Here is a 25,983-nt window from a genome sequence, read left to right as displayed (position 1 = left end):
TGGCTCCACAGCCCCACGAGGACTGAAGCTGATGTCGTGTTCTGCCTCCAGGTGGCCCTGTCCACGTTTGCCGTCTACGTGACAGTCAACGAGAACAACGTGCTGGATGCCCAGAAAGCCTTCGTGTCCTTGGCTTTGTTCAACATCCTGCGGTTCCCCCTGAACATCCTCCCCATGGTCATCAGCAGTATCGTGCAGGTAACCGGCCAGGCAGGGCCGGCTTCTGAGGTCTGAGAAGTGCAGCCAGAGGCATTGCAGCGCCCCTCCAGACAGCTCCTGCCGAGCGCACTTCACGAGGCCCTGGTGGCGTACTGTGCCCTGCATTGTACTGCATGCCTCATGCATTGTCCTGCTAACCAGAAGGTCACTGGTTCACATCCAGCTGCTCAACTGGAGAAAGATGGGTGGTCTCCTCCCATAGGGATCCTCAGCCTCAGAAACCCAATGGAGGGTCCCCATGAGTCAGAATCACCTCAGTGGCAGGGGATTTGTTTTGATTTCTGTAACCACGCCTCCCATTGTGCCTGTGAGCTATGCATGGACTAGACCAGCATCTTTTATTCCCGTTATTTGTTACGTTTTTTTTAATTTCTTCATAACTTACATAACGGTGGTATAGTCCACAAGCAGACGCACTGCCAGTTCAAAGGCAGCGCCCCTCCGGCGCATCAGAGCCACCTGGGGCTCCGAGGGAGAAAGATGGGCAATCTCCTCCTCTGTGGTTAGAAACTGGAAGGAGACTCGGCTCTCAGTCATTCGGTCCTGGTTCAGTGGCAGCGTGACAGAGAGAGTCCTGCGACACAGCCCTCACTTGGAGGCAGTGCTGCCGTTCTCATCACTGGAAACAGGACAGTCATTTTAATTTGGAGTAACTTCCCTGTCATGGTTTTTTTTTGTGTGTGATTTTTTTTCCTTCATGCTTAGGTAGGCTCTTTTTTTTTTAAAAAAAAATTAATTTTAATGAAAGTTTACAGGGACTTAGGATTTCCATTTATTCATTGTTGCACTTTTCTCCCTGCTCACCTCTCCCCCGCCCAATTCACTCTTCTCTTTGAAAAGTAGAAGAAAAACTCTTTCATTGTTATACAATCCCTCCTCCCAAGTCCACTCTACTACGCAGCCTTCGTTCTGGGCTCCTGTCATGACAATAATACCTAGTCATATATCCCTTCTAAACAGTTCTCTTACTCATCTGTTTCAATGCAGGATACATTATTTATCCCATCTTTCTCAGTCTCCCCTCAACCCTGATGTCTGTCCTCTTTTATAACAGTGGCACTATTCAATATTTATCTTTTTGTGACTGAGATATTTCACTCAGCATAATGTCCTCCAGGGACACTTATTTTGTATAATATTTCATGGGTTGTTTTTCAATGCAGCATACTATTCCATTGTGTGAATATACCACAGCTTCTCTATCCATTCGTTTGTTGATGGGCTTAGGTAGGCTCTTAAAGGAAAACAAACAAGGCCCCCCACACCTTTTCTGGCTTTTCATTCTGAGAGGTTTGCTTATTATAGAAAACTTGAGACTCTTGGTAGTCAGGGAGGATGTCGTTCTTTTTGGGCCCAGGGGTGTGACCTAGAACACTGGCTTATGTCTTATTTCATAGGGGTAGCGTCACCTGTGAAAAAGGCTTTCCAAATGACTCCCCTATAATTGCTCTACGTGCAGGCCAGCGTGTCCCTGAAGCGCCTGAGAATCTTCCTTTCTCACGAAGAGCTGGAGCCAGGAAGCATCGAGCGGCAGCCTACCAAGGAAGGTAGGTGTGTGTGGACCCGCCAAGTCCATGAGGCTGCTTCCCCCGTGACTGCCCTGCCGTGGGCTCCACCTGAGAGCTTATCTGCAAAGACCAGGGAAGACGCCTGCCTCCCTCCTCTCCCACGTCCCAGGAGTGTGTCATCTCATTCCAGCACTAGACCGTTGACCCTGTCCTGGACAGGCAGATAGGACCCAGGTTCCTGTCCAACCTCTACCATCCCCTGGCTGTGTTTGCCGAGCAGGCCCTTCCACTGGTGGGAGCTTAAGTTTTCTTACCTGAGTAAAGGGAGTCAAGCTGCCTTTCTTAGGAGGGTATTGTGTGAATGTTACCAGCCAGTTTATTAATTTTATAGCTTATTGATTCACCCTTTTCCATCCAGTTGACTTCCCCAGAGCATGGATCACATTCAAAGCTGAATCCCCAAGCACTTAAGAAATTCATGAATAAGTTATTTACTAGCAAACAAATGAAATTGCTGAACTGTTACCAGCACTCACATGATCTCCATTCTGTGCTGGCCTGGAAGACATGAGTGCACTAACTCATCTGTTCCCTAGCATCCTCAGTAAGAGGGGGACTATCACTGCACCCATTTCACAGATAAGGAGACTGGCCCAAGTGACTTATCTGAGATTGCAGGCTTGCAGAGGGAGGACTGCAGCTGGGTGATGGAGCCTCCCTACTGTATTGAGCACCTGTTGCCTGTAGCGGCTCCGCTGGAGAAGGAGGACAGTCTTGCCCAGTAGATTTTAAATTAGGCAAATCTGCTGGAAGAGACCTCTTTGTTAAAAAAGCAAGGTTTCACTTTGAGGACTAAGGTGTGCCTGAGCCACGTCAAAGTCTTTTCAGGTACCCTACATGCTTGTGAAAGCTAGACGGTGAGTAAAGAAGACTGAAGAATGGACGCCCTTGAATTGTGGTGTTCATAGAGCATATTGAATGTGCCGTGGGGTTCTGGAAGGACAAAAAGATCTGTCTTGGAAGAAAGTGCAGCCAAAATGCTCCTTGGAAGAGAGGCTAACAAGACTCTGTCACAGTTTTGGCATGAGGTCAGGACCAACTGTTCCATGTATAGGGACAGTAGGCTAGTGAAGTATAGAGACAATGAAAAGAGGATGACTTTGACTGAGGTGGATTGATGTGAGGTGACACCGAATCAGGTACTGTTAGGATCTGTGGTACATGGGATCACATCAAATCAGAACCCATCAGCAATGACAAAATTCCGTATTAAGATATTGAAGACATAAACATCATCATCATCATCATTATTATTATTATTCTTTTAAAATTCCTTCATGTATACAAAGGTGTTTCTTTTTAAGGGGGAATTTAAAATCTGTAAACATTTAAACTTAATGCACATTTAACTCATGCTTTACTTTCTAACTTCGTAGCTGTTAATAGAACAGCTTAAAGAACTTCCCCACTCGTTTAAAATCGAATGAATGCCACCAGCTTTTCATGGCCTGTTTTTCTTAACAGTATGATTTTAAATTCTGACATGATGGGTTGTAGTAGACTTTAAGGTAAATGCTCTCTGAGGAAGTTCCATGTACTGTGTATTGGTAATTCTCCACACTTCACTTAAGTAAGTCAAATTGGTTGTTGACCATAAGGAAAATGAGGCCCAGAAAGGTTTGGTGATTCACCTTTGACCACCCACTGCCTAAATGGCAACACAGCTACACAGCTCAGTACTATTGGGTATGAGCATGTGTACTTGCATTAGTTATATACGCGAACACTGGCTTGAATCTGAAAGGTTGCCAGTGAGTTTGTTGGTACCTGAAATACTTGGCAGGATGCCTGGTGCATGTAAGGAGTTCCAGGAAGGATGGGGCGGTGGGACTGTCTAGATGTCACATCTTTAGCTCTACCTTAAGAGTGGAGTTCTTAGCCAGCATCGTGACACCAGGGCGATGGCATTCTTTGTCCTGGGAATGGTCCTGTGCATTTATTATAAGACGTTGAGCAGCCAACCTGCCCTCGTTGTATCATTTCCCTCAAGCCATGACAATCAAAACCATCTTTTTGTTGGTGGTGGTTGCTATCGCGTCAGGTGATTTTGAGTCAATTATGACTAACAGTGATTCCATGAACAATAGATCTGAACCCTGTTCTATCCTGTGCCATCCTCACAGTCTCTGCTGTAGTCACTGTTTCAGTCCATCTTGTTGGGGGTGGTCTACCTCTCTTTCCAAACATGACACTCTTCTCCAAGGAGCAGCCTCTCTGAGCAAAGAAAGTATGTGAGACAAAGCTTTATCATCTTTGCCTCCACTGCACCTTCTCCAGGACGTGTCTGTTCTTGTCAGCTTCCATGTGATAATTCAGTACTTTTCTCCAATGCCACATTTCAAAGTCACGTGTGTGTGTTTGACTTACTTAAGTGAAGTGTGGAGAATTACCAATACATAGTACATGGAACTTCCTCAGAGAGCATTTACCTTAAGGTCTTCTTCTGTCATCTCTCTTCATTGTCCAGCTCTCGGCAGCATAGCAAATGATTAAAAAGACCAAAGTCTGAATTAGGCACACCTTGGTCCTCAAGCTAAAACCATTGCTCACCAATAATTCAGAAAGATCTCTGCCTGCAGACTTGCCCAATGCAACTAACGTCTCCTGATTTCCTGACAGCTGGACCAAATGTATTGATTGTGGATCTAAGAAAAGGTGAAGTCATTGACTGGTTTAGTCTTTTTCCCATCTATCCTGGTGTTGCTAGTTCTGACTTAAGACAGCCTTTTGCATAAAATTGCATAAAATTTTGCAGTGTAAAATTGCTCTGTGGGGTTTTCAAAACTGAACTTTTGGTAGATTGCTGGGCTCGTCTTACTATGGGCAACATAGAACCACCACTGTCCATCTGGCCGAGGAGAATTTAACTGTTGGTGTCACCCAGCACTTCTGAGTCAATGCCGGCTCTTTCTTTCTTTTTTTTTTTTTTTGGCTCTTTCTTTAAGGCACTGTCCCCCGACACCACCCCAGCCGAGAGCCACTTCCCACACAGATGCTGGAGTCTCCCCTTCCGATTTCACTGGCCTGGTCCCATCTGCTTTCTGCTGCTTGATGAAGTCCCCTCACTGAGCGCGCGCGCACACACACACACACACACACACACACACACACACGTCCTCGACCTCACCTCATGAGAACAGGGTCAGCATCACTGGGGCCAAATGTCTCCGTAAAACAATGAATTGAAATCTGAGGCTGGTAGCTGGGGGTTTCAGGTTGCTGCTGAAACAGCTCGGGCCTCACTGCACATGTGGGAAAACCCCTAGTCCCCCTCATCCCCTACGTCTGGCCTCACCCTCTTCCTGCTCTGTGGGCTCCAGGGAGGCAGTATTGCTGAGGGGCCTGTCTGTGCCCCGCTGGAGGCATTTTTGTAGTCTTGACTTCCTGGAGCTTCTGATCTCTGTGGCTTTTCTCACATTCCCTACAGAGAGACTTACAGAGCGGAGGGAGGGGCCTTCAGTTAAACCAGTAATTTCATCTTCCTTCAACCATTTATCTCCTTAACCTGAGGGTGGGGAGATGGAATTTTCTTTTTTTATTTAGCTTTAAATTGGGGGAGGGGAAATCACTATAAAAACCAAAACCCTCTTCTCTCCAGAGGGTTTTATGGCCACTCATCATTAAGAACATTTTTTTTTGGAAAGAGAGACAAAAAAGGCAAAGTTGAGAAAGCTGCTCTGGGGACCAAGCCCACCTGCCCGGCAGCCTAGAAGCCCACTTCCTGCTGTGGCTTCTGGTTTACTGTCTGCAGTCTTATAGGAAAATTCACCTCCTGTGGGGTGTCTGGGGTGAAGGGAAGAGAGTGGAGTTTGGGAGATGCTGGGGACACCCTGGACCCAACCTGCAGGGCTCAGGACCCCCTCTTTAAATGGGGGAAAAGGTCGCTGTGTTTGGAAGAATTCCCCTGGGGGCTCCCCATCTGCCTTGCCTCAGTTTGGCCCTCCTGCCAAGCTGCCCCAGGCCCCCTTCCCAGATCCCCTTGCAGGGAATCACCTTTCTTGACCGGCTGGTTCCTGCAGCCCACCTCTGAACACACATGCGATGATGCCAAAGCCTTTTTTTTGAGGTTGAACCCTCTTGGGATTTCTGTCTGTTTTCTGGGCCCAGCCCCCCTCAGAAACTACCCATGTGGGCGCTTTCAGACCCTGGCTGATGGAACCAGATAACACCTAGTGCTGAGCAGGTAGCAGAAAAGCAAGAGTGTTCTTGGCCTCCTGCGACTTCACCCGTCCCTGACCTGTCCCTTCTGGTGCTTTCCAGGAAGCGGATTGAACAGCATCACCGTGAAGAACGCCACTTTCACCTGGGCCCGGAGCGAACCGCCCACGCTGCACAGGTAAGCCAGCCAGGAACCACGTGCGCGCATGCGCACACCCAAAGGCGCGAGCTCAAAGATGGGCTTGACTCCAGCCTTTCTGAGCCTCAGGTTACCCATCTGCAAGATAGGCTCAGCCTCACCTGCTTGGCTGTGGTGAGGGAGACAGAAACCATCTCAGACAAAAAAAGGGGAAGCTTTAGATTTCCCCATAAGGTGTGTTGGAATCCTGGGGCGGGGTGGGGGGGGGGGGGGGGTCCGGGGGCTCTCACTGGAATGGCCTCCCTCTTCCTGGTGGCAAGTAGCCCCTGGACACTGTAGGTCCAAGCTCTGGGCTGGGAGTTTGCCAAGCAGGAGTCATCCTTTCTGATCTTGCCACGGTCCACATCTCCATCTCACCTCCCTGCTCCAGACCTTTTCTTTCTAAAGCACACGGTATTCTTGCTCAACAACTTTTTGTTTGTTTGTTAGAACAATTTTATAGATCTTTATAAAGGTAACAGCAGTCATAGTGGGTGACCCAGAGGCTGATGACCTTTAAAATGGATTTGTTTAGAAAGTATTACATTTAGGCTGATTCAGCATGATATAAATAACCTGGAAGTTGCATCATGATTCCTGACCCAGAACATTAATAGACATCCTTAACTTCTATATGAGAGTATAAAATCAGAGGTATTTGGTTTATGATTGGTGTATAATTTTTTTCCCCTTCTACTAGTTTATTTACAAAATTCAAATACAAATTTGAACAAATTCTTTCAGTTTCCCTCACCCTCCTCACCGATCAAATTGTACAACCCAGTGGATTAATCTCCCTTTCCCCTGCACATTCACATCCCTCTGTTTCCAGCCTCTCCCACCCCTCCTGGCTCCTTATACTCGTTCTACAATAACGGTTTTATACAGTATTTGTCCTTGTGGGATTGAGTTAGTTCACTCAGTATAACGCTCTCCAGTCCCTCCCACGTTAGGTAATAATTTACAAAATCACTGTTCCTGCATGCTGCATAGTATTCCATTGTATGAATGTACTGTAATTTCTCAGTCCATTGGTTTGTGGTTGGACATTTGGGCTGTTTACATGTTCTTGCAATGGTGAATAATGCTGCTATGAACATCGGTGTACAAATGCCAGTTTTTGCCTCAGTTCTCATATTTTCAGGGTATATTCTTGAATTGTGATCTGAGTAAATCTTACAAGGCATTTTTGGGTTTGCATCCAATAATTTATAAGCATTTTGATTTATAACATGACATATAATACTCACCATGTCTGATAATTGCCTTATTGTATATTTCCTTTCCCTCCACCCATCTGAATAAGGATCTCTTAAGTCCAGTTCTTCCCCATTCTGTAAGGTCACTAGGAGTCAGAATTGACTTGACGCTAATGGGTTTTGTGGACCACACTCTTCCTCTGTAGTCTAAGATTCTCAAAAGCCACCTATTTGAAGCCATCCTTCTGTCGTGGACCCCCAAGTCCTTTCTCCATTCAACCCCCTCCTCTTCCTGGACTCTCAAGTGATCTGCCAAGGCAGTGACAGACAGCATTAGCTACCTCCCTTGGCTTCCTCTTCCTCTCTGGCCCTGTAATCCGTTCCCTCGCAATGACCTGGTGGAGAAACAGAATGAACTCTTCACTGTCACAAGCATGTCTGAGTCCATCACACTTTTTTCACCTTAACGTATGTAAAATTGTTGTTGTTGTTATGTGCCGTCGAGTCGCCTGCGACTCATAGCCACCCTATGTACAACAGCCCTAAACTCCGCTCTGTCCTGTGCCAATCGCACTGTCTCTGACACTCCCATCCCAATTATCCCAGTCACTGAATCAATCCACCTCATAGAGGGCCTTCCTCTCCTGCGCCGTCCCTCCACCCTCCCAAGCATGATGTCCCTCTCCAGGGACCGGTCTCTCCTCACTACATGTCCGAAGTAAGTTAGACGGAACCTCAGAATCCTTGCCTCCAAGGAGCCACCCGGTTTAACCCTCTCTAGGACAAATCTATTTGTTTTCCTAGCAGTCCATGGTATTCTCAGTACTCTTCTCCAGCACCACAGGTCAAAGGCATCAATTCTCCTTCTATCCTCCTTGGTCATTGTCCAACTCTCTGATGCATAACAGGTGATTGCGAAGACCATGGCCTGTATCAGACGCACCTTAGTCTCCAGAGAGACACCACTGCTCTTCAGCACTTTGGAGAGGTCCCTAACAGCAGACTTTCCCATGGCAATGTGCCTTTTAATTTCCTGGCTGCTGGTGCCAAGACTGTTGCTTGGCTCCATATGTAAAATTACATAAAATTTTTTTTCATCTCTGTTGGGCTCGTGGTAAGGAACTGTTCTGCCATCCCAAAGGCACACACTTCGAATCCACCACCTGCTCTGAGGGAGAAAGATGGGTAATCTCCAGTGCAATTAAACTGTGTCTGAAAACCTGCTAGAGGGTCAGCTATGAGTCATTTCCAACCTGATGGCACACAACATAACACCACCATTATGATACAACCTTCCTTGCTAAAACCGAGGAGGCCCTGAAGTGTTTGCTGCAGAAAGTCAAGGACTGCAATCTTCAATATCAACATCAAGAAGACAAAAATACTTACCACTGGGCCAATTGTCAGCACCACGGTAGATGGAGAGGAAATTGAGATTAACAGCTTCAGCTTGCTTGGTTCCACAGTCAACACTCTTTGTACCAGCAGCCAAGAAATCAAGACTAATTACATTGGGAAAATCTCCTGTCGGGGACCTCTCCAGAGTGCTGAGGAGCAATGATGTCGGACTAGAGACTAAAGTGTACCTGATACAGGCCATGGGCTTTGCAATTACTTGCTATGCATCAGAGAGCTGGACAATGAATAAGGATGACAGAAGTATCAATAAGTATCAATGTGTTTGAGTTGTGGTGCTGGAGAACAGTTTTGAACACTCCAGACTGCCAAGAGAACAAACAGATTTATCCTAGGGAGGGTGAAACCAAGTTGCTCCTCAGAGTCAAGGATTTTAAAGCTTCATCTGACATACTTTGGGCATGTTGACAAAGTGGGACCAGTCCTTTGAGAAAGACATTATGCCTGGAAGAGCAGAAGGACAGCGCAAGAGAGGAAGACCCTGGAGTAGATGATTGACACAGTAAATAACTGGGGTAATGGTGTTAGATGCGTTGGAGACAGTGAGACTGGCTCAGGATAGAGCAGGGTTCAGAGCTGTTGTGCATAGAATTGCGATGAGTCGCAGGTGACTAGACGGCACATAACAAGTATAACAACCTTATTTGTGTCTTCAAAAAAGTATTTTTATGTGAAATTAGCAGGGAAATAAGCACTAAATATACTATTGGGCCAACCCTAAACCTCCACACCAAAAGGTCAAAGTCCATGAGATCTTGGGTTGTACTTCAGCATTGTCAACAGCTGCTCTTTTGTTGTTCCTCTAAATACATCAATCATGCATTGGCCAATTACAATTTTTTTGCAGGTATGCAACCTATCGACATGAGTTATATTAATCAACTTGTCGACCTTTACTCTTAGTACAGATTTTTCATTACCATAAACAGAGGCTCAGTGCTCCATAAGCGATGGCCATTCCCTTGGCCTCTTCCTCCTGCCCCTAGAAGTCACCAGAACATGTTTGTCTGTGTACACTTGCCCTTGAACTGTGGTGTTGGCAAAGAGCATTGAACATGCCAGGGACTGCCAAAAGAACAAACCCATCTCTGTCTTAGAAGCAGTCCAGCCAGAATGCTCCTTAGAAACAAGGATGGTGAGACTTCATCTCACGTATACTGGGTGTGCTGTCAGGAGGGCTCAGTCCCTGGAGAAGGACATCATGCTTGGAAAACGAGAGAGAGAAAGAGAAGACCCATGAGATGGACTGACCCAGTGACTACAGCAGTGGGTGGGCATAGCAGAGATTAGGAGGATGATACAGAACTGGGCAGGGTTTCTATATATTGTCACAGGGGTTGCTGTGAGTCAGAATCAACTCAACAACACCAAAGAATAAGAACATGCACTTGCCTGTTCTCCTTTTTCATTAATATTTTATGTGCTCCTTGGGCCACAGAAGTCTGTAATTTCCAGGTATTGGAGGATCTTATATCTGTCAGCTCTTCTTGATCTAACAATCAAAGTTTTACGCAGTTGTAGGACCAAATATACTCTATGATTTTTCAGGTCTTTTGACTTTATAGATTCTTATTTTGAAGGTCAGCATGTCTTGTTTAGTTTGTCTTGGTCAGCATTCTGTGCTTAATTTGAAAGGATGTGCATTCTGATCTTGCAGGTGGGGTCTGTGTGTGTCAATCAGGGAGAAAGGCAGATGATTCCTCTCCCATCTTCTCGATCTTTAAGGTTTTGGGAAGAGAGGGGTAACTGTTCAGTCACTTGCTGAGAATGGGATACGTTGTTGTTATGTGCCATGGAGTCACTTGCGACTCCTAGCAACCCTGCATACAACAGCCTGATCTATCCTGTGCCAATCTTATTGTCTCTGACACACCTATCCCCATTACCCCAGTCACTAAATCTGTCCATCTCATCAAGGTCTTCCTCTCCTGTGCCGTCCTTCCACTCTCCCAAGCATGACATCCCTCTTCAAGGACGGGTCCCTCCTTGCAGCGTGTCCAAAGTATGTCAGACGAAGCTCCAGAATCCTTGCTTCCAAGGAGCAGCCTGGTTTAACCCACTCTAGGATGAAATTGTTTGTTCTCCTAGCAGTCCATGGTATATTCAATACTCTTCTCCAGCACCACAGCTCAAAGACATCAACTCTCCTTCTAGTATCTCTAGTCATTGTCCAGCTCTCTGATGCATAGCAAGTAATTGGATATGGAATATTTAAATCCCCAATTAAGAAATTGTGTCTCTTTCATTTTTTTTAATTTTTATTTTATTATTTGTGTGTGTGCGTGTACCGTCAAATCAGATCTGACTGGTACAGGAGGAGATTGTCCCTCCTTTCCCGGCGGAACATCTGGTGGATTCGAACCGTGCTCCTCTGGGATTGCAGTGCAGCTTCTTGCCACTAGGCCACCAGAGCTCCCTGTCTCTTTCATTTTTGTCATTCAGTCCTGCCCGTTTACACTTTATGATTTTATTTTCTTTTTTTCTATAATTATATTTTATTAATTTTCATAAACATTTACAGAGATTTTGGGTTTCCATTCATTCATTGTTGCACTATTCTCTCTATCCTCCTCCCAGTTTGTTCTTGTCCAAATGCCACAGTGCTTGTCAAAGCCAGTTCTGATTAATCTTCTTTGTCAGACACTTTATGATTTTAGAACATCTGCTATTTGGTACATAATGAATCATTTGCAATTATAAATATTGATAGCATTAAAATCAGACTCCTCGCGAGTTGCAAAACATAACAGTCACTGAATCCCTGGGGTAGTGCAAGCGGTTCATAGCTCAGCTGCTAAAAGAAAGGTTCGATGTTTGAGTTCACCCAGGGGCATGGCTGAAGAAAGACCTGGTGATCTGTGTTTAAAGCATAAGCTATTCACAACCTGGGGGGGCACAATTCTGACACACTTGGGGTCACCCTGAGTTTAGATGGATCTGAAGCTAACTGGTTTAGCTTTGATAAATTGACCCTTTTATCATTGTTGTGAGTTTCCTCGAGTTGTAACTGACTCAGAGCTGACTTTAGATGCTCTCTTTAAGAAGCAGGATGTAGCATAGGAAGAGATTGCCCATCTTTCTCCTGTGAAGCAGCCTGGTGGGTTTGAGTCCCGTGCCTTTACCATGTCAGTACAACTCCTAAGCCGAATATCATTTCTGTATTACTCAATGTCTGTCACAGCTGACCCTGCTGGTACTGAAATTGAACAGTGTAGCTTCCGGCATCCCAGCAGCTCGCAAGCCACCCCCGTGTGACAGCTTGGCAGGTGGACAGTGGTCAGCAGCCAGAACGCTCTTTTTCACAGGAGCAAAAGGATCCAGCACTATTAGTATGGACACTTCAACAAGGGTCAAGTACCCACTGGCAGCAAGCAGACCTAATGCAGCCCTGAAGCGGCCACCCCATCTGGGTAGGGCAAGTGGCAGCTGGACCATGCTGCGGGCAAGTGAGAGAATCATGGGGTCCCCCTCTGTCCCTGACAGCTGATTTTGCTGGGAGAACATTTTCTTGGTAACCTTGAGTGAGGCTTTTTAAATTTTAAACCTGTCGGGTGGCCCAATGGTTTGCACTCAACTTTTAGCCTAAAGAAAGGATGGTGATTTGAACCCAATTTGTGGTATAGAGGAGTAAAGGTCTGGCTGTCAGCATCCATAAACATTACAGCCAAGAAAATTCTGTGGAGTCACCGTAGAGTCAGAATCAACTCAGTAACAGTGGTTTGGGTTTTGGGTTTTTTGCCATCATGCCAGTTCTGATTCATGTCAACTCTGCCTGTCTCAGAGTAGAACTGTGTGCAGTGAGGTTGAAACGTAGTTGCTCAGTGGCTGAAACTTCAGAAGTAGAATGCCAGGACTTTCTTCTGAGGCTTCTCTGGGTGGACTTGAACCTCCAACCTTTAGCAGCTGAGCACATTGCACCACCCAGTGACTGGACTTGCTGCTGTTTTTTCAGTGATTCAGTGATAGCATCTTTTTGAAATGCAACTCAGCTTCTTTCACATCAGCATCTCTCAGCTTGAACGTCTCAGCGCAGTGTCCTCCCAGCTCCTCCCCAGCCCACCTCTTCCCTTCCACCCTCATCTCCCTCTTCCTCCCTGCCTCATCCCGTGTCTTCCCCATGTTACTCCTCAGTCACACACATCCTATCTTTTCCACCATCCCTCCTTCAGCGGTACCCTGTGTGTCCCAGGCAGAGCTGTCACCTGATCCCTTGAGTCTCTCCAGCTGTTATTTTCTCAAACGCACTCTCACTCCAACTCATCCCATGGTGCACAAGCAGGTGGTCTCCTAAGACTGGTTGCTAGACCCCAGCCCCCCGTCACAAGCACACACAGGGGAGTCCTCCCAAGACTGCTCACCAGGCCCACCTCAGTGGTCGAAATAACACTTTTGCTTAAATCCTTCTAGTAGTCTCGCTTCCAGTCCCCACACCACACCCTCATCTTCTCCTTGTAGATGCAGGTCCCGGAGGGCAGGGGCAGCCCATTGGGCTCATTCCGGTGGCGTTGTGGCCGGCATAACAGGGCGTGTAATGTCGTTTCAGCATTTCCTTCTCGGTTCCCGAAGGTGCCTTGGTGGCCGTGGTGGGCCAGGTGGGCTGTGGAAAGTCATCGCTGCTCTCTGCGCTGTTGGCTGAGATGGACAAGGTGGAGGGGCACGTGGCTCTCAAGGTACGGCCAGTGTGTGGTTGGCGGGGGGCAGAAATGCTGTTTCCTCATGTGACTGTACATTAAAACAGTCCCCTCTCTTGCCTAATCTCCTTTTTCCTGTCTGTGTCTCTCTATCTCTCTCTCTTTCTGTGTGTGTCTCTCCCCCCCCTTATCTCTCCCTCTCTCTCTCTCTCTTTTTCTACAACTGTCGGTGGTGTTCTAGAAGGCAGGGACATTGGTATCTTGTCCTCCCTCCATATCTTAGCACCATAGCTCCGTGCTGCAAACAGTTAGCTCTTGTCTGCTGGCCTAAAGGCTTGGGGCTGTGATTGCACTGCGCAAGAAAGACCTGATGACTACTTACTCAATTGCGATCACACCTGTGAAAACGCTGTGCTGTACAATTTTTCTCCAACACACTGGGTGGTCATGAGTTGGAATTAACTCCACGGTGGCCTGGGAATAAGAAGCTGTACTACAATCCCAAAGGCATGGAGTTCAAAACCACCAGCTACTCTGCAGAAGAAAGGTGGGCAGTTTCCTCTTGTGTGATTAACTGCCTCAAAAAACTCACTGGCGGGTCAGCTCCGATGACGGCACTCAACTGCAGCCATGGTAGATGACCTGAAGGTTACCTTTTAGCTAAATAACAGAGTGGCTGGCAAGAGAAAGAATATCACTGTGCATACTGTGCTGCCTTTTTGAAAAAAGCATCTATATGAGACCAAACAGTCAGCAATGACTTTGAAGTACAGGTGAGACTGTAAAGGTGCAGGCAAACTAGATGAACAGAAACAGTACAAATGGAATGGAAATAATGAGAGTGTTCACACAACTGTCATGGAACTTCGTATGTGCTGAAATTATTCACTGGGAACCTGAGCTGTTGTATTCATGATAAAATACAGTAAATTATTATTTGGAAAAAATTCTAAAGAATGGACATAGTGGCAAAGGGGTACATTTACTTTTTTCCTTAGTGCTGAGGATTAGGTGCATGCACTCCTGCATGTAGTACATCACTCAGTAAACGTTTGTTACTCTCCTGAGTGCACCAGACACACTCTTATCTTGTCCTTCTCATCTCTGCCCTCTGTGACTCTGAGCCTCTCCTTACTTGCCTCTCCCTACTTCACTCTTTCTCTCTGTGATTCTACTGTGTATCTCTTTAAGTGTAACAAAGTGACACTTTTTTAAAATGTGGAAAATATATGCAATCTTTTCAAGGAAATTTTTTTTTCTCTTTTTTTTTTGTCAGGGAAATTTTTTTTCTAAAGAGTCATTCAAATTCTATGAGCATTCCTTGAATTCTATGAGGCTGAAAGAAAACCATAATTTTTATTGTTTTTAAATACCCAAGATACTTTGACTTACATGCTGTCCTTAGGTTATGAATTTATTTAGAGCCCCCTTGATCTTGACAAAATTCATAGTTATCACACCCCTCCCCTATAAAGCCTATTATATTAATAATATATAGACAGTAGTTCATAATGCCTAACAGGCATTACTTTGCATCATGCATCAAAATGTTGATTTTTTTTTCTGTAATTATATTTTATTAATTTTCATAAACATTTACAGAGATTTTGGGTTTCCATTCATTCATTGTTGCACTATTCTCTCTACCCTCCTCCCAGTTTGTTCTTGTCCAAATGCCACAGTGCTTGTCAAAGCCAGTTCTGATTAATCTCCTTTGTCAGTGTGTCCTTTGCCATTCCCTATCACTCCTCCCTGAGAGAGACTTCACCCTGAGTCATAAGGAAAAGGGGATGGCGTATTCTCTTAGCTACTTCCTGCTGAAAAGGGACGCTGTGGGTTTCAGGGTGAAGATCTTCTCTCACTACTCTAAAGGACCCCTTTGGCAGTAGGAAACACATAGACTATTATGGAGATTGATTTTGGAATTTAGATGCACTCTTATTGATTGTGCTTGGCCGTACATGTTCATATCATTGAACAAAATGTTGATATTATTACTGTAGTATCTTAAAAGTGTTTTAGTGTATCTGGAAATGGGTTTTTAAAAATATTTTTTATGCATAGAAAGGTGCACTATTTACTGTCTGCTGAGGTGCGCCTGATACAGGCCGTGGTCTTTGCAATCACTTGCTATGCATCAGAGAACTGGACAGTGACTAGGGATGGTAGGAGAATTGATGCCTTTGAGCTGTGGTACTGGAGAAGAGTATTGAATATGCCATGGACTGCTAAGAGAATGAACAAGTTTGTCCAGGAGAGGGAGAAACCAGGCTGCTCCTTGGAGGCAAGGATTCGGAAGCTTCGTCTGACATGCTTTGGACATGTTGCAAAGAGGGACCAGTCTTTGGAGAGGGATGTCTTGTTTGGGAGGGTGAAGGGACAGCACAGGAGAGAAGGACCCTTGATGAGATGAGATGGACCGATTCAGTGACTGGCGTATTGGGAGTAGGTGTGTCAGAGACACTAAGATTGGCACAGCATAGAACAGGGTTTGGGGCAGTTATACATAGTGTCGCTGTGAGTCACAGGCGACTCGATGGTACATAACAACAATAACAAAGCAGATAGTTGACTGTACATGTGAATCATACTTATTACTATGATTACTTACAAATTCAACTTAATGACAAACTTAGGGATAAACTTTGTCGCCTGAGGATACTCTGTAATTGAACATAGTCCCAGGAGACTGTTTAAGAGGGCTGCTTTAGTGAATAAATTGGAAATCAAGAGAGTTGCTCTCTGCTTCTAGTTCCTTCCCCATCGAGGCTTTTTCCCTTGTGCAGGAATATCTCCCTCCCAGTTATGTTGACACCAGCATTTCTGATGCATGTGTCTTTGTCTTCTGATGCATTGTCTTGGGATCTTTTTGGGGAATAAAGGATCAGGCAAGCTTGGGGAGAAAAAAAATCTGCTGCAAATTACTAGTGAACAAAAGTGGCAGGAAGCTGGACTGCAGTCTCAAAGGCATGTGGTTCGAGTCCACCAGCTGCTCTGCGGGAGAAGGGTGGGGAACCTGTGTCCTGTGCAATTAACTGCCTCTGAAAACCCCCTGGAGGGTCAACTCTGGGTCAATTCCAACTCTATGGTACTTAGAACAACGACGCTATGACAGTTTGGATTTACTCTACAAAGGCAGGGATAACTCAGCACCAGAAAGTCAGACAGGGTCGGGGAAATACTGCATACGCTGCCTCCCTCCCTCTTGAAAGTTTACAATAAATAATAACAGACAAAGGCTTTAAAAAGAAGCCCTGCACCTTGAAGGACAGGAAGGAAACCAGTTTAACTTTGTTTAACCTCAAATACCCCAGATAAGGGATAACTCTTGCTTCCTCTCCTGCCCCCCTGCAAAATACTACTTTAAAAAAAATAAATTTGGGTTTGCTTACAAAGTTCATATACATTTGTGTTTTCGCACTATTCTTTGTTCAAAACTACTTAGGTCCTTAGAATCCACTTTTGGGCATGCTGGTCTATTCCATTGTTTTTGTTTCAAAGCTAAACCCTTTTCTAAAAAAAAAAACCTGATTAAATGATGTTCTGTAGGCCAACTGAAAAATGATACATTACAGTAGTTGGAGTCAGACCAATGACATTTTGCTGTGTTTTGAAGAAACCTGTCATTACATCCAAGTCCATGTTCTAGAGAGCTTACTAGGTACTGCGTACATTATTAATGGAAGAAAATGACCAGTCTTGGTAGGGTCCACATTGCTTTATCTTTCATTAACCTACTGCTTCCTTAGTCACGCAACTATTGACCTTTTGAGCTGGATAATTCCTTTTTTAAGATAATTTTTTTGTTTTGTTTTAACCAAGACTACATAGCAAAAATAGACACCAATTCAACTGTGTCGACATGTAGATTTCAGTGAATGCATTCTTTTAATTATGCAACAATTTTCACCCTCTTTCTGAGTTGTTTTTCCTCCTTTAATATACATTCACTACCCTCTAAGGTTCCTATCTAATCTTTTTAAGTTGCTATTATCAACTTGTTCTCATATAGATAGGCCTTAAAGGAACGTAATGCTCAATGCAGACATCCTACCAATATTTGGCTTTAGGATGACCTCAGGGAATTTTTTTTTATTTATTTAAAGTTTAAAAGATTATCTCAAGACAATAGTTTTGGAGTTTTATCAAGCCTCCACGGCTCCAGAAAGTCTAGATTCCATTGGCTAGGTAATCCAGTACATTGTAGAAAGTTGAACAACATCATTGGCCTCTACCTTCTACAGGCCAGTACTACCAGTTGTGACAACTCGAAATTCGCTGGGCAATTGCACATGTCCCAGAAATCATCTTTAGTTATAAACTCAGTGTTTTTAAATAAAAGGCCCCTAACTACAAAATTACATGTATGAGGTTTGAGGGCCCTGTGAGGTTTTGGCTTGAGGAGACTGAAGATTTACTAGCAGGTCCTACTTTTATGCTGGCTAGGGGAGATTTAGAAATGTGTTTTAAAATGTTATGTTTTCCAGATGTTTAGGGTTGACAGGATTCTTTCGGACCGGGCCTAAATTACTTGTCTTTCTGAATTAGCATAGTTCTACCGTGGAGCTTTGTGATATTTTGACCTTCTGTAAACTAGGATAAGGAACCCTAGAGGCATAGTGCAGAATGTGTCCAGCTGCTAACCAGAAGGTTGGAAGTTCTAATCCACCAGCTGCTCTGAGGGAGGAAAAGGAGATAGTCTTCTTCCCTTAAGAGATACAGCTTCAGAGACCTGGTGGAAGGTCTCAGTGAGTAGAAATTGACTTGATGGCAGTAGGTTATTTAAAAGGTCTAAGTTAGGATATCGTAAGCTTAGTTACCTTCCTAGGTATCCAGTGCTACTGTAATAGAAAGAGCACAGCAGGGTGGCTTTAAAGAACAGAAATTTATTTTCTCACAGTTTAGGACTCTGGAAGTCCAAATTCACGGCACTGGCTCTTGGAGAAGGCTCTCTCTGGTGCCTCTGGTAGAAGATCTTGGTCTCCATCCAGCCCTGGCCCCCTCCTTCACATGGCACCTGTATTCCCCTGGTTCGTGCATACTTGCTACTCCTTGTAACTCAGACATTATTTGACATGCCCTATACTGATGTCTTTAACTGAACAGAGAAATCCCTACCCCCAATTGGGATTGCTGTAGTCTAAACTGTTGGAGCATTTGATTCAGATTCCTGGCTGTCCCCTGTATCAGAGAGCATAACTGTTCCCCAGGGATTTTCTTAGCCTTGATGTGTTCAGAAATAGATGGCCAGGCCTTTCTTCCATAGCACCATAGAGCCCACACTTGAACCGCCAACCTTGAGGTCAATAGTCACAACTTGTTCTTCCACAGATACAGGGGTTAGTGTTCTGAGGTATGTTATTTCATCCATAACAACTACCCCTTACATGAGAATTAAGATTGGGGATCAGAGTATCTGAATTACACTCACAGCTTTGTCCTGCTAGGCTTTCCTTATTTGAGAGTCTTCGTGTGTTCCCATGCCTCCAGTGAACGCCAGCCCACCTTGAGCCCCTGCCTCTGTCTCCAGCTCATTGCTTGCCTGTCTTGCTCGCACACAATGTTAGGTCACACCTGCCTCTCTGTTCCTAGAACTGTACCAAGCCATGTAAGCCTCTACAAGCTCTGTTCCCATTGCTTGGAATGTTGTTCCCTACTCTCTTTGTCGGGCCATCTTTGTCTCATCTTTCGGTTCCTGTTTAAATCTTTTTTAAAAAATAGATTGCATGAAAAACAATGTATGTGAACTTTATAAGTAAACCAGAATAAAAGGAAAGTTTTCTTTAAAAAAAATAATAGGCACCCCCCCTCCACAGACTGCAGTGTTTTTATTAAACAGGAAATAAATACTCCTTCCTTAGACTGAACTCCCTTGCTGTCCTGAACATCTTACATTATGTGAAAATAGAGACAAAATAACTTTGCAATTGCGTGTTTGGCTAGAAACTCCTGTTGTGCCAAAGGAGTAAAGGTCTGCCTTTTAAAAAGTCTTGTTTATGTTGGTCTCCTAGTACTTACAAATGTAATCATGTAATTTTTATAATTACATTGCTCTTGCACTCTGAAAACAGGGTAATGTACACAGCTATAAGCCCTCAGTTACCAAGTGTCCTTAATATATGAAGACCCTGACAATGGAGGCAGCCTCTGAGCTAGAGGTTCTGTTCCCAGGGGAGGAGGAATGTCGCAGTTGCCCCCAGGCCTGATCACTCCTTGAAGAAACCTGATAATGTCAAAGGCAAGTAGACCAGGGACCAGACCAGCCAGTGGATCCTGACAAGGCTCTAGGCCTGATCATGAAAGCCCAAACACAAGTTAATTAACAGTCCCAAATTTCAAGCAAAATACCATCTTCCCTAGTCCTCCCTACAACCCCTATAAAAAGAAACCGCTCTTGACTGTTCTTGTGCTGTTTTGACCTCCTCCGTGCGTAGTTACGTGGTGTCCCTCTCAGACCATGCAGTATAGGCCTGTTCGTTTCCTGGGACCAGCTTCTTTCTTTCTCTCTCAAGCTCTCAACTCTTTTTTTTCTACCCGACACCCAGCTCAGGCATCTGCAGCTGCTTGTGACTCAGGTTTTCAGCAGTGTGATGGAGGTGTCTTGGGAAACAGGACCTTTAGCACAGATGAGCGGCCTGGCTCTGGTCTATTGATCGTGTCTGTCTCCCTCTCTCCCTGCTATACAGGGCTCAGTGGCCTACGTCCCCCAGCAGGCCTGGATCCAGAACGATTCCCTCCGAGAAAACATCCTGTTTGGCCGTCAGCTGCAGGAGCGCTATTACAAGGCCGTGCTCGAGGCCTGTGCCCTCCTCCCTGACCTGGAGATGCTGCCCAGCAGGGACCAGACAGAGATTGGCGAGAAGGTCAGTGTGACATCAGCTCTGGTCCCTGGGTCCTGAGCGACTGATGCATCACAAACACCCAGGAAGCCTCAGTGGCTTGCAGTAGCATGTCTGTTCTCTTCTAAGTGGGTTTTTGAATGGATTTTCTGATCCAGGAAGGGCTCAGCCAGGCGCCTCTGCTATTTGCCACAGGCCAGCTATGCAGGGCTCCAGGCTGCAGTTCTCAAAAGACTTGCCCAGGCAGAGGGGGCTGTAGCTGCCCTGTAGGGATGCTCTTCTCCTGGTGACAGAAGAAATCAAGACAGCAAAGCCTGCATGTCATGTCTCTCGTAGGGTATACTATCCCTTATACCCACAAAGCAAATCAGCCTATCATGCTCTTTCAAGGCAAGGGATCAGGAAGTGCATTCTACCTTTGTAGTCAAGTGTCTACAAAGTCACATGATAAAGGGCAGGATACAGGAGGAAAGGTGTCACGGTTTCACATAGCCATGTGGTAGCTGTTAACTGTTGTCCAGTCCTGTTGACCCCAACTAATGGTGGAAGACTACATACCACCGTGGAAAGAAATGCTTCCAGGTCCTGCTCTATCCACATGACACTGTGGGCAAGAGGGTCATCTTTGAGAAGACTGCATGTTTAATGGAGGTGGTTGGTTAACTGTAGTCCCCTAACCAAATATAGAAATGATAAGAAAGCCGGAGCCACGACTGACCAGTACAGCACCCTAGTGCACATTACCAAGTGGCATCCTTTATCTGAAGACGGGGTCAGATTTCACACTGCAGGCATACAGCCTCCTGCAGGGGCAGACCCACAGAAGAGGCTTGTTTTTACCAGTAACCATCCAGCAACTAGGCTCACATTACCTCCCTCCTCCCCTGCCACCTGTGTTCTGAGTCTCTCCTGAGCCACCACTGTTCTGAGCCAGCAGGCGCTCGGCTCAGCTCCTCACAGGAAGTTCCGGTTCTTCCTGTTCTACCCATTTCACAGACCAGTCAGTGAAGGCTCCATACGGCTGAGCCCCATTCAAGTTGGTGGCCCTGTCTCTGGCTGCGGTGGAGCAGGGACTTGAACCCACAATAGCTATGGAAGAGCTGCATTCTCCTGTCTTTAGCTGAGGCTGAAATGAAGCAGCCCCTGCAGGGCACTGGCCTTAGAGTAGGTGCCCTGGGCTGGCTCAGCCCCCTTGGTTTTGTCTCCCGATTCCTCACGCAGTCAGCTTCTTGCTCCGGTTCTCTCTCCGCAGGGCGTGAACCTGTCTGGGGGCCAGAAGCAGCGCGTGAGCCTGGCCCGGGCTGTGTACTGTGATGCTGACATCTACCTCTTTGATGATCCCCTCTCAGCAGTGGATGCCCACGTGGGAAAGCACATATTTGAGAACGTGATGGGTCCCAAGGGAATGCTGAAGAACAAGGTACCAGGGAAGGGCCTGGGCCCGGGCTGGGGCTTGGCTTTTGTCAGAATGTTTTTCTTTGAAGAATTCATCTCTTCCCCAGTCTTTTTTTTATTGGACATTGAAAACAAGTTTTTAGTGCTTCTTTGGAAGCCTTCCTAAGACATTCTTCTTGCTCTGTCTTTATAGGGATAAATCCTTTGCACTTGCTCATTGCCCTCCTTTGGCCAAGGGGACCCTCTCTCCCTGATTACGTAAGGGGGTGGCTTTCCAGAAGGCAATCCCATCCCAGAACCTCCCGTGACTGAGTCCAACAGTCCATGGGGTTGGGATATTTTTGAGTGGGAATGACTCCTGGTTTTAGAAGTTGTTGTTTTTTTAAAAGGTTGTTGTTGTTGTTTTTGTTGTTGTTAAGTGCTGTCGAGTCGCAGGCAACTCATAGCGACCCTATGAAGGAGAGTCCTCGACGCTTGGGTGCCTTTCATCCTCTCTCCAGGTTCATAGGGTTTCCGGAGTCAAGCTGTTAAGGGAAGTGGATGTCACTCCTCCATCCAAGCTTGTTTTAGTCGGGGAGCTCCACCCCACTCTCTGTCCACATTGGGTAGCCAATCATTAACACATTTGACACACTAGTGTTCAGCCTCACAGCAACCAAAAGTGAACGTGGTATGGAAACTTGTACACCAGGGCTATTTTTAAAAGGTAGAGACACTGATTTTTCCTTTCTTGTGACCTCATTCTAAAAGCTGCCCTTGCCTCTTGAAGTATGCCACCCTTTGCATCCACAGGACAAGCCACATAATAAAGATTTTAAAAACAAAACAAAACATTGGATGGAGGGCAAAAGCAATTACCCATAATCTTACTACTTGGAGTTGTCATTTCTTTCTGGCATCATCTCATGTGTAGAAGCTTTTTAGTAAGAATGATGTACATATTAAAATGCGTGAAGGGAAATGTATAGTAAATATAAACCTCATTGTACAGTAAATATCATTAAGGAGTTCTGGTGTCCTTGTGGTAAGAAGCTGCACTGCAATCCCAAAGGTACACGGTTTAAATCACAGGAGAAAAATGGACACTCTTCTCCTGTGTGATTTCCTGCCCCTGAAAACCCACTGATGGGTCAGTTCTGACTCAGTGACACAAAACAATAACAATATCATTTAAAGCATGATATTGACTATCATTGACAGTGAATTATCGATAAAGAAAGGGAAAACACAGAGATATGCACAAGGAATAAAGTCAGTGAAGATAAACACTGTTACATCCACACTCCTGTATTACTACATCATCAGCAATGACCAGCGTTGATCTCCAAGTGGATCTAAAGGTGTACAGGCAAGATGAACAGATACGGGGAAGTGAAAGGGGCCACATCCATGGCCATACGTAAGCTTGGCAGCTGTATTACGGGTATTGATGTAGAAATAACACTATGTACACAGCAAAGCCAACGGGCAGGGCTATGCATGCTTCTTGATCATAACCCACCAACGTCTTTTGGGAAGGAGTTGTTGATCCCACGACCTCAAGATCTTCGTCTTAGGGGAGGTCAAGGTTAATTGGCATACATTGCGTGAAGACCGGCCTGATTTAGACCCTATTTCAGTGACTAGTGACTGGGATCTTAAAAGCTTGCAAGCAGCCATGCGTAACTTCTGACCCCTTTCAAAGGACTAAGAGACTGGGTGAACCTCAGCCTCCAGAACCCCGAGGCCAAAAAGTAGATGGCAGTAGACAGAGTGGGCAGAAAATGGAGAATTAAACACAAAAACGGTGGAGTCCCAATAAATACTAATAGAATCCCTGAGACTGTGATCTTTAGTCACTACATGATAAAGAATTCACCTCTTATGTCTCAACTTTCAGCCAAAAACAAGCAGGTCAACAGTAACACCCAGAAGGTCCTCACTCTTTAGGACAATCAACTATACAAGACCAAAAGGGCAGCATCTGCCCAAGGCTAATGCTGAAAGGCAGGAAAGGATAGGATAGAAGGCTTGATGGAAATGAGAATCATAATGTAGAAGTGGGTAGAGTGCTGTGACAGTGTGAGTATTGTAATGAAAAGTCATAAAGTAAAATGCGTATGAATGATTTAATGGAAAACCAATTTACTTTGTAAGCTTTCATATAAATCACAATTTTTAAAAATGGGGTATTAACACCATCCATGGATGTGTATCTCATAATAAGGTCATGCCAGACGTAGCGAACTGTAAGCCACTTTAAACACTCTCAGAAAATCAGTCTGTTGCTTGTGACAACCTCGTGTGTGTCAGAAAAGAACTGCTCTCTGTGGTATTTTCAATGGCTGGGTTTTTTTAATATGAGCTTCCCCTTTCTTTCGCTTTTGTTTCTGGTGTTTCCGGCTGAACTTGAACCTTTGTCCCCCATTTAGTTAGCAGATGAGCTTGTTAATCATCTCCTCACCCAGGTACGCCACGCATCTGTGGCACCAAATGTGGAAATAGAAGTTTTAAATATCAAAAAGATTTTTTTAGGGGAGATTTATGAAAGTACTATGTGCCTCTGGTATCAAAACTAAGGAACACAAGAGTATATATACTGCAAAGAAAGTTTCCCTGATCCCTCTCTCAGAGTTCAGCAGACTAGAGTTTGTAACTAAATCTGGTCACTGGCAGTTCTGTGGCCTTGTGTGTTAAGGCGCTGTGCTGCCAACCCAAAAGCAGATGGTTCGAATCCACCCACTGCTCTACAAGGGAAAAGATGGGCAGTCTCCTCCCATGTGATTTACAGCCTCTGAAACCCCGCCGGAGGGTCAGCTATGGGTCCATTCTGACTCAGTGGCAGTGAGGAGGGGGAGTTAAGTTTTTAAGTTTTTAAATGGTTGGAAGAACAACAACAACAACAAAATTCTAAAGAACATTATTTTGTGACATGCCAAAAGTCTATTACATTTCAATATCATTGTCTGTAAATAGCATTTTATTGGGACGCAGCCATGTATGTTCATGCTCGTGTGGTCTCTGGCAGTTCCCTCGCTGTGGGGCACAACTGAGTAATTTTGTGCAGGTGCCAAATGGGTCTCGAAGCCAAAAATGCTTATTCCCTGGCCCTTGAAGAAAAAGTTTGCTGACTCGTGCTCCACAGGAACTTCTGACAGTGGTTTCAGTGGCCTCGCCCAAACTTTTCAGATAATTTGTATAAAACCTCTACATATACACATACAAATATTATAGTAGGGGATCTTTTGGAGCGTGGTTGGGCTTACTTTTTGAAAGATTAAGCTAGCACGTGCAGCTTGTTCTCCATTCTCTTTGTTCTGACGTTCACTCACATGATTGGAAGTCCCGCCCCACACACACTCCTCCTCCAATTTTTTTTTTATTTTTGTTTTTCAGAAATTACCTTCCCTGAGAATTTTTGTTAAAATTCCAAGTTGCCAGGGGAGCTCTGGTGGCCTAGTGGCAAGAAGCTGCAACTACAATCCCAGAGGTGCACGGTTCGAATCCACCAGACGCTCTGCTGGGGAAGGAGGGGCCATCTCCTCCTGTACCAGTCAGATCTGATTTGACAGTACACACACACAAAAATAATAAAATAAAATAAAAAAAATTCCAAATTGCCCACCCTCAGTGTAAGCCAAAGCCAGTCACACTTCTTACCTTGAGCCAATTCTGACTCCTAGTGTGACCCTAGAGGTCAAGGTAGAAATGTCCAGTAAGGTTTCTCAGGCTGTAAATCTTTAAAAAAGTTGATTGCTTGTGAGTGGCTGATGGGTTTGAACTGCTGACTTTTGGTTTTAATAGCTGAGTACTTAACCACTGTGTGACCGGGGCTATTGTACCCTCAGAGTACCTGGTATGTTTTCTGTTTTGATTATGTTGTTCCTGAGGAGAGATCAGTGCCTGTTTTGTCCCTTACGGATCCCCAGATCTTGGTACACACCTGGTGCACGGGGGACCCAGGACACACGCGCGCGAACGAGTGTCTCCCGGATTCCCACGTGCATGCATGCTTCCGTCTAGGTCATGGGTTCTGCCTTCATGCTGCAGTTCTGTCTGCAGACTCGAGTGTTCCATACTCCTGCCCTTTATCCAATCCCGACTTGAGTCCAGCTTTCTGTCCCCTGGGAACTGACTCAGCTGGCCTCCCCTCTGCCCGCAGACGCGGATCCTGGTCACCCACGGCATCAGCTACCTGCCGCAGGTCGATGTCATCATCGTCATGAACAGCGGCAAGATCTCCGAGATGGGGTCCTACCAGGAGCTGCTGGCCCGGGACGGGGCCTTCGCTGAGTTCCTGCGCACCTACGCCAGCGCCGAGCAGGAGCAGGACACAGAGGATGAAGGTAACGGCAGCCCCGGGTGAACTTCCGGTGAGAGGTGACACCCTGAAAAGCCCCA

At 45.5% G+C, this 25,983-nt stretch overlaps 1 protein-coding gene across 1 annotated transcript in view; it reads left to right on the top strand.

Annotated features, from left to right (window-relative positions):
- The window catches only part of ABCC1 (ATP-binding cassette, sub-family C (CFTR/MRP), member 1), a 130,509-nt gene that overhangs the window by 69,067 nt on the left and 35,459 nt on the right, over positions 1-25,983 (top strand). Inside the window, exons 14-20 of the mRNA XM_006892719.1 lie at positions 52-198; positions 1,679-1,766; positions 6,048-6,123; positions 13,282-13,408; positions 20,056-20,232; positions 21,461-21,628; positions 25,745-25,928. Coding sequence (XP_006892781.1) covers positions 52-198; positions 1,679-1,766; positions 6,048-6,123; positions 13,282-13,408; positions 20,056-20,232; positions 21,461-21,628; positions 25,745-25,928 — 967 coding nt within the window. The remainder of the gene's footprint in view (positions 1-51; positions 199-1,678; positions 1,767-6,047; positions 6,124-13,281; positions 13,409-20,055; positions 20,233-21,460; positions 21,629-25,744; positions 25,929-25,983) is intronic.

This window comes from Elephantulus edwardii, unplaced genomic scaffold (assembly GCF_000299155.1).
Source record: "Elephantulus edwardii isolate Elephantulus edwardi_28Jun2011 unplaced genomic scaffold, EleEdw1.0 scaffold00117, whole genome shotgun sequence".
In the NCBI taxonomy this organism is placed as follows: Eukaryota; Metazoa; Chordata; class Mammalia; order Macroscelidea; family Macroscelididae; genus Elephantulus; species Elephantulus edwardii.
The sequence above is the reverse complement of the archived record's forward strand: the minus strand, read 5'-3'. Positions and strand labels throughout refer to the sequence as shown.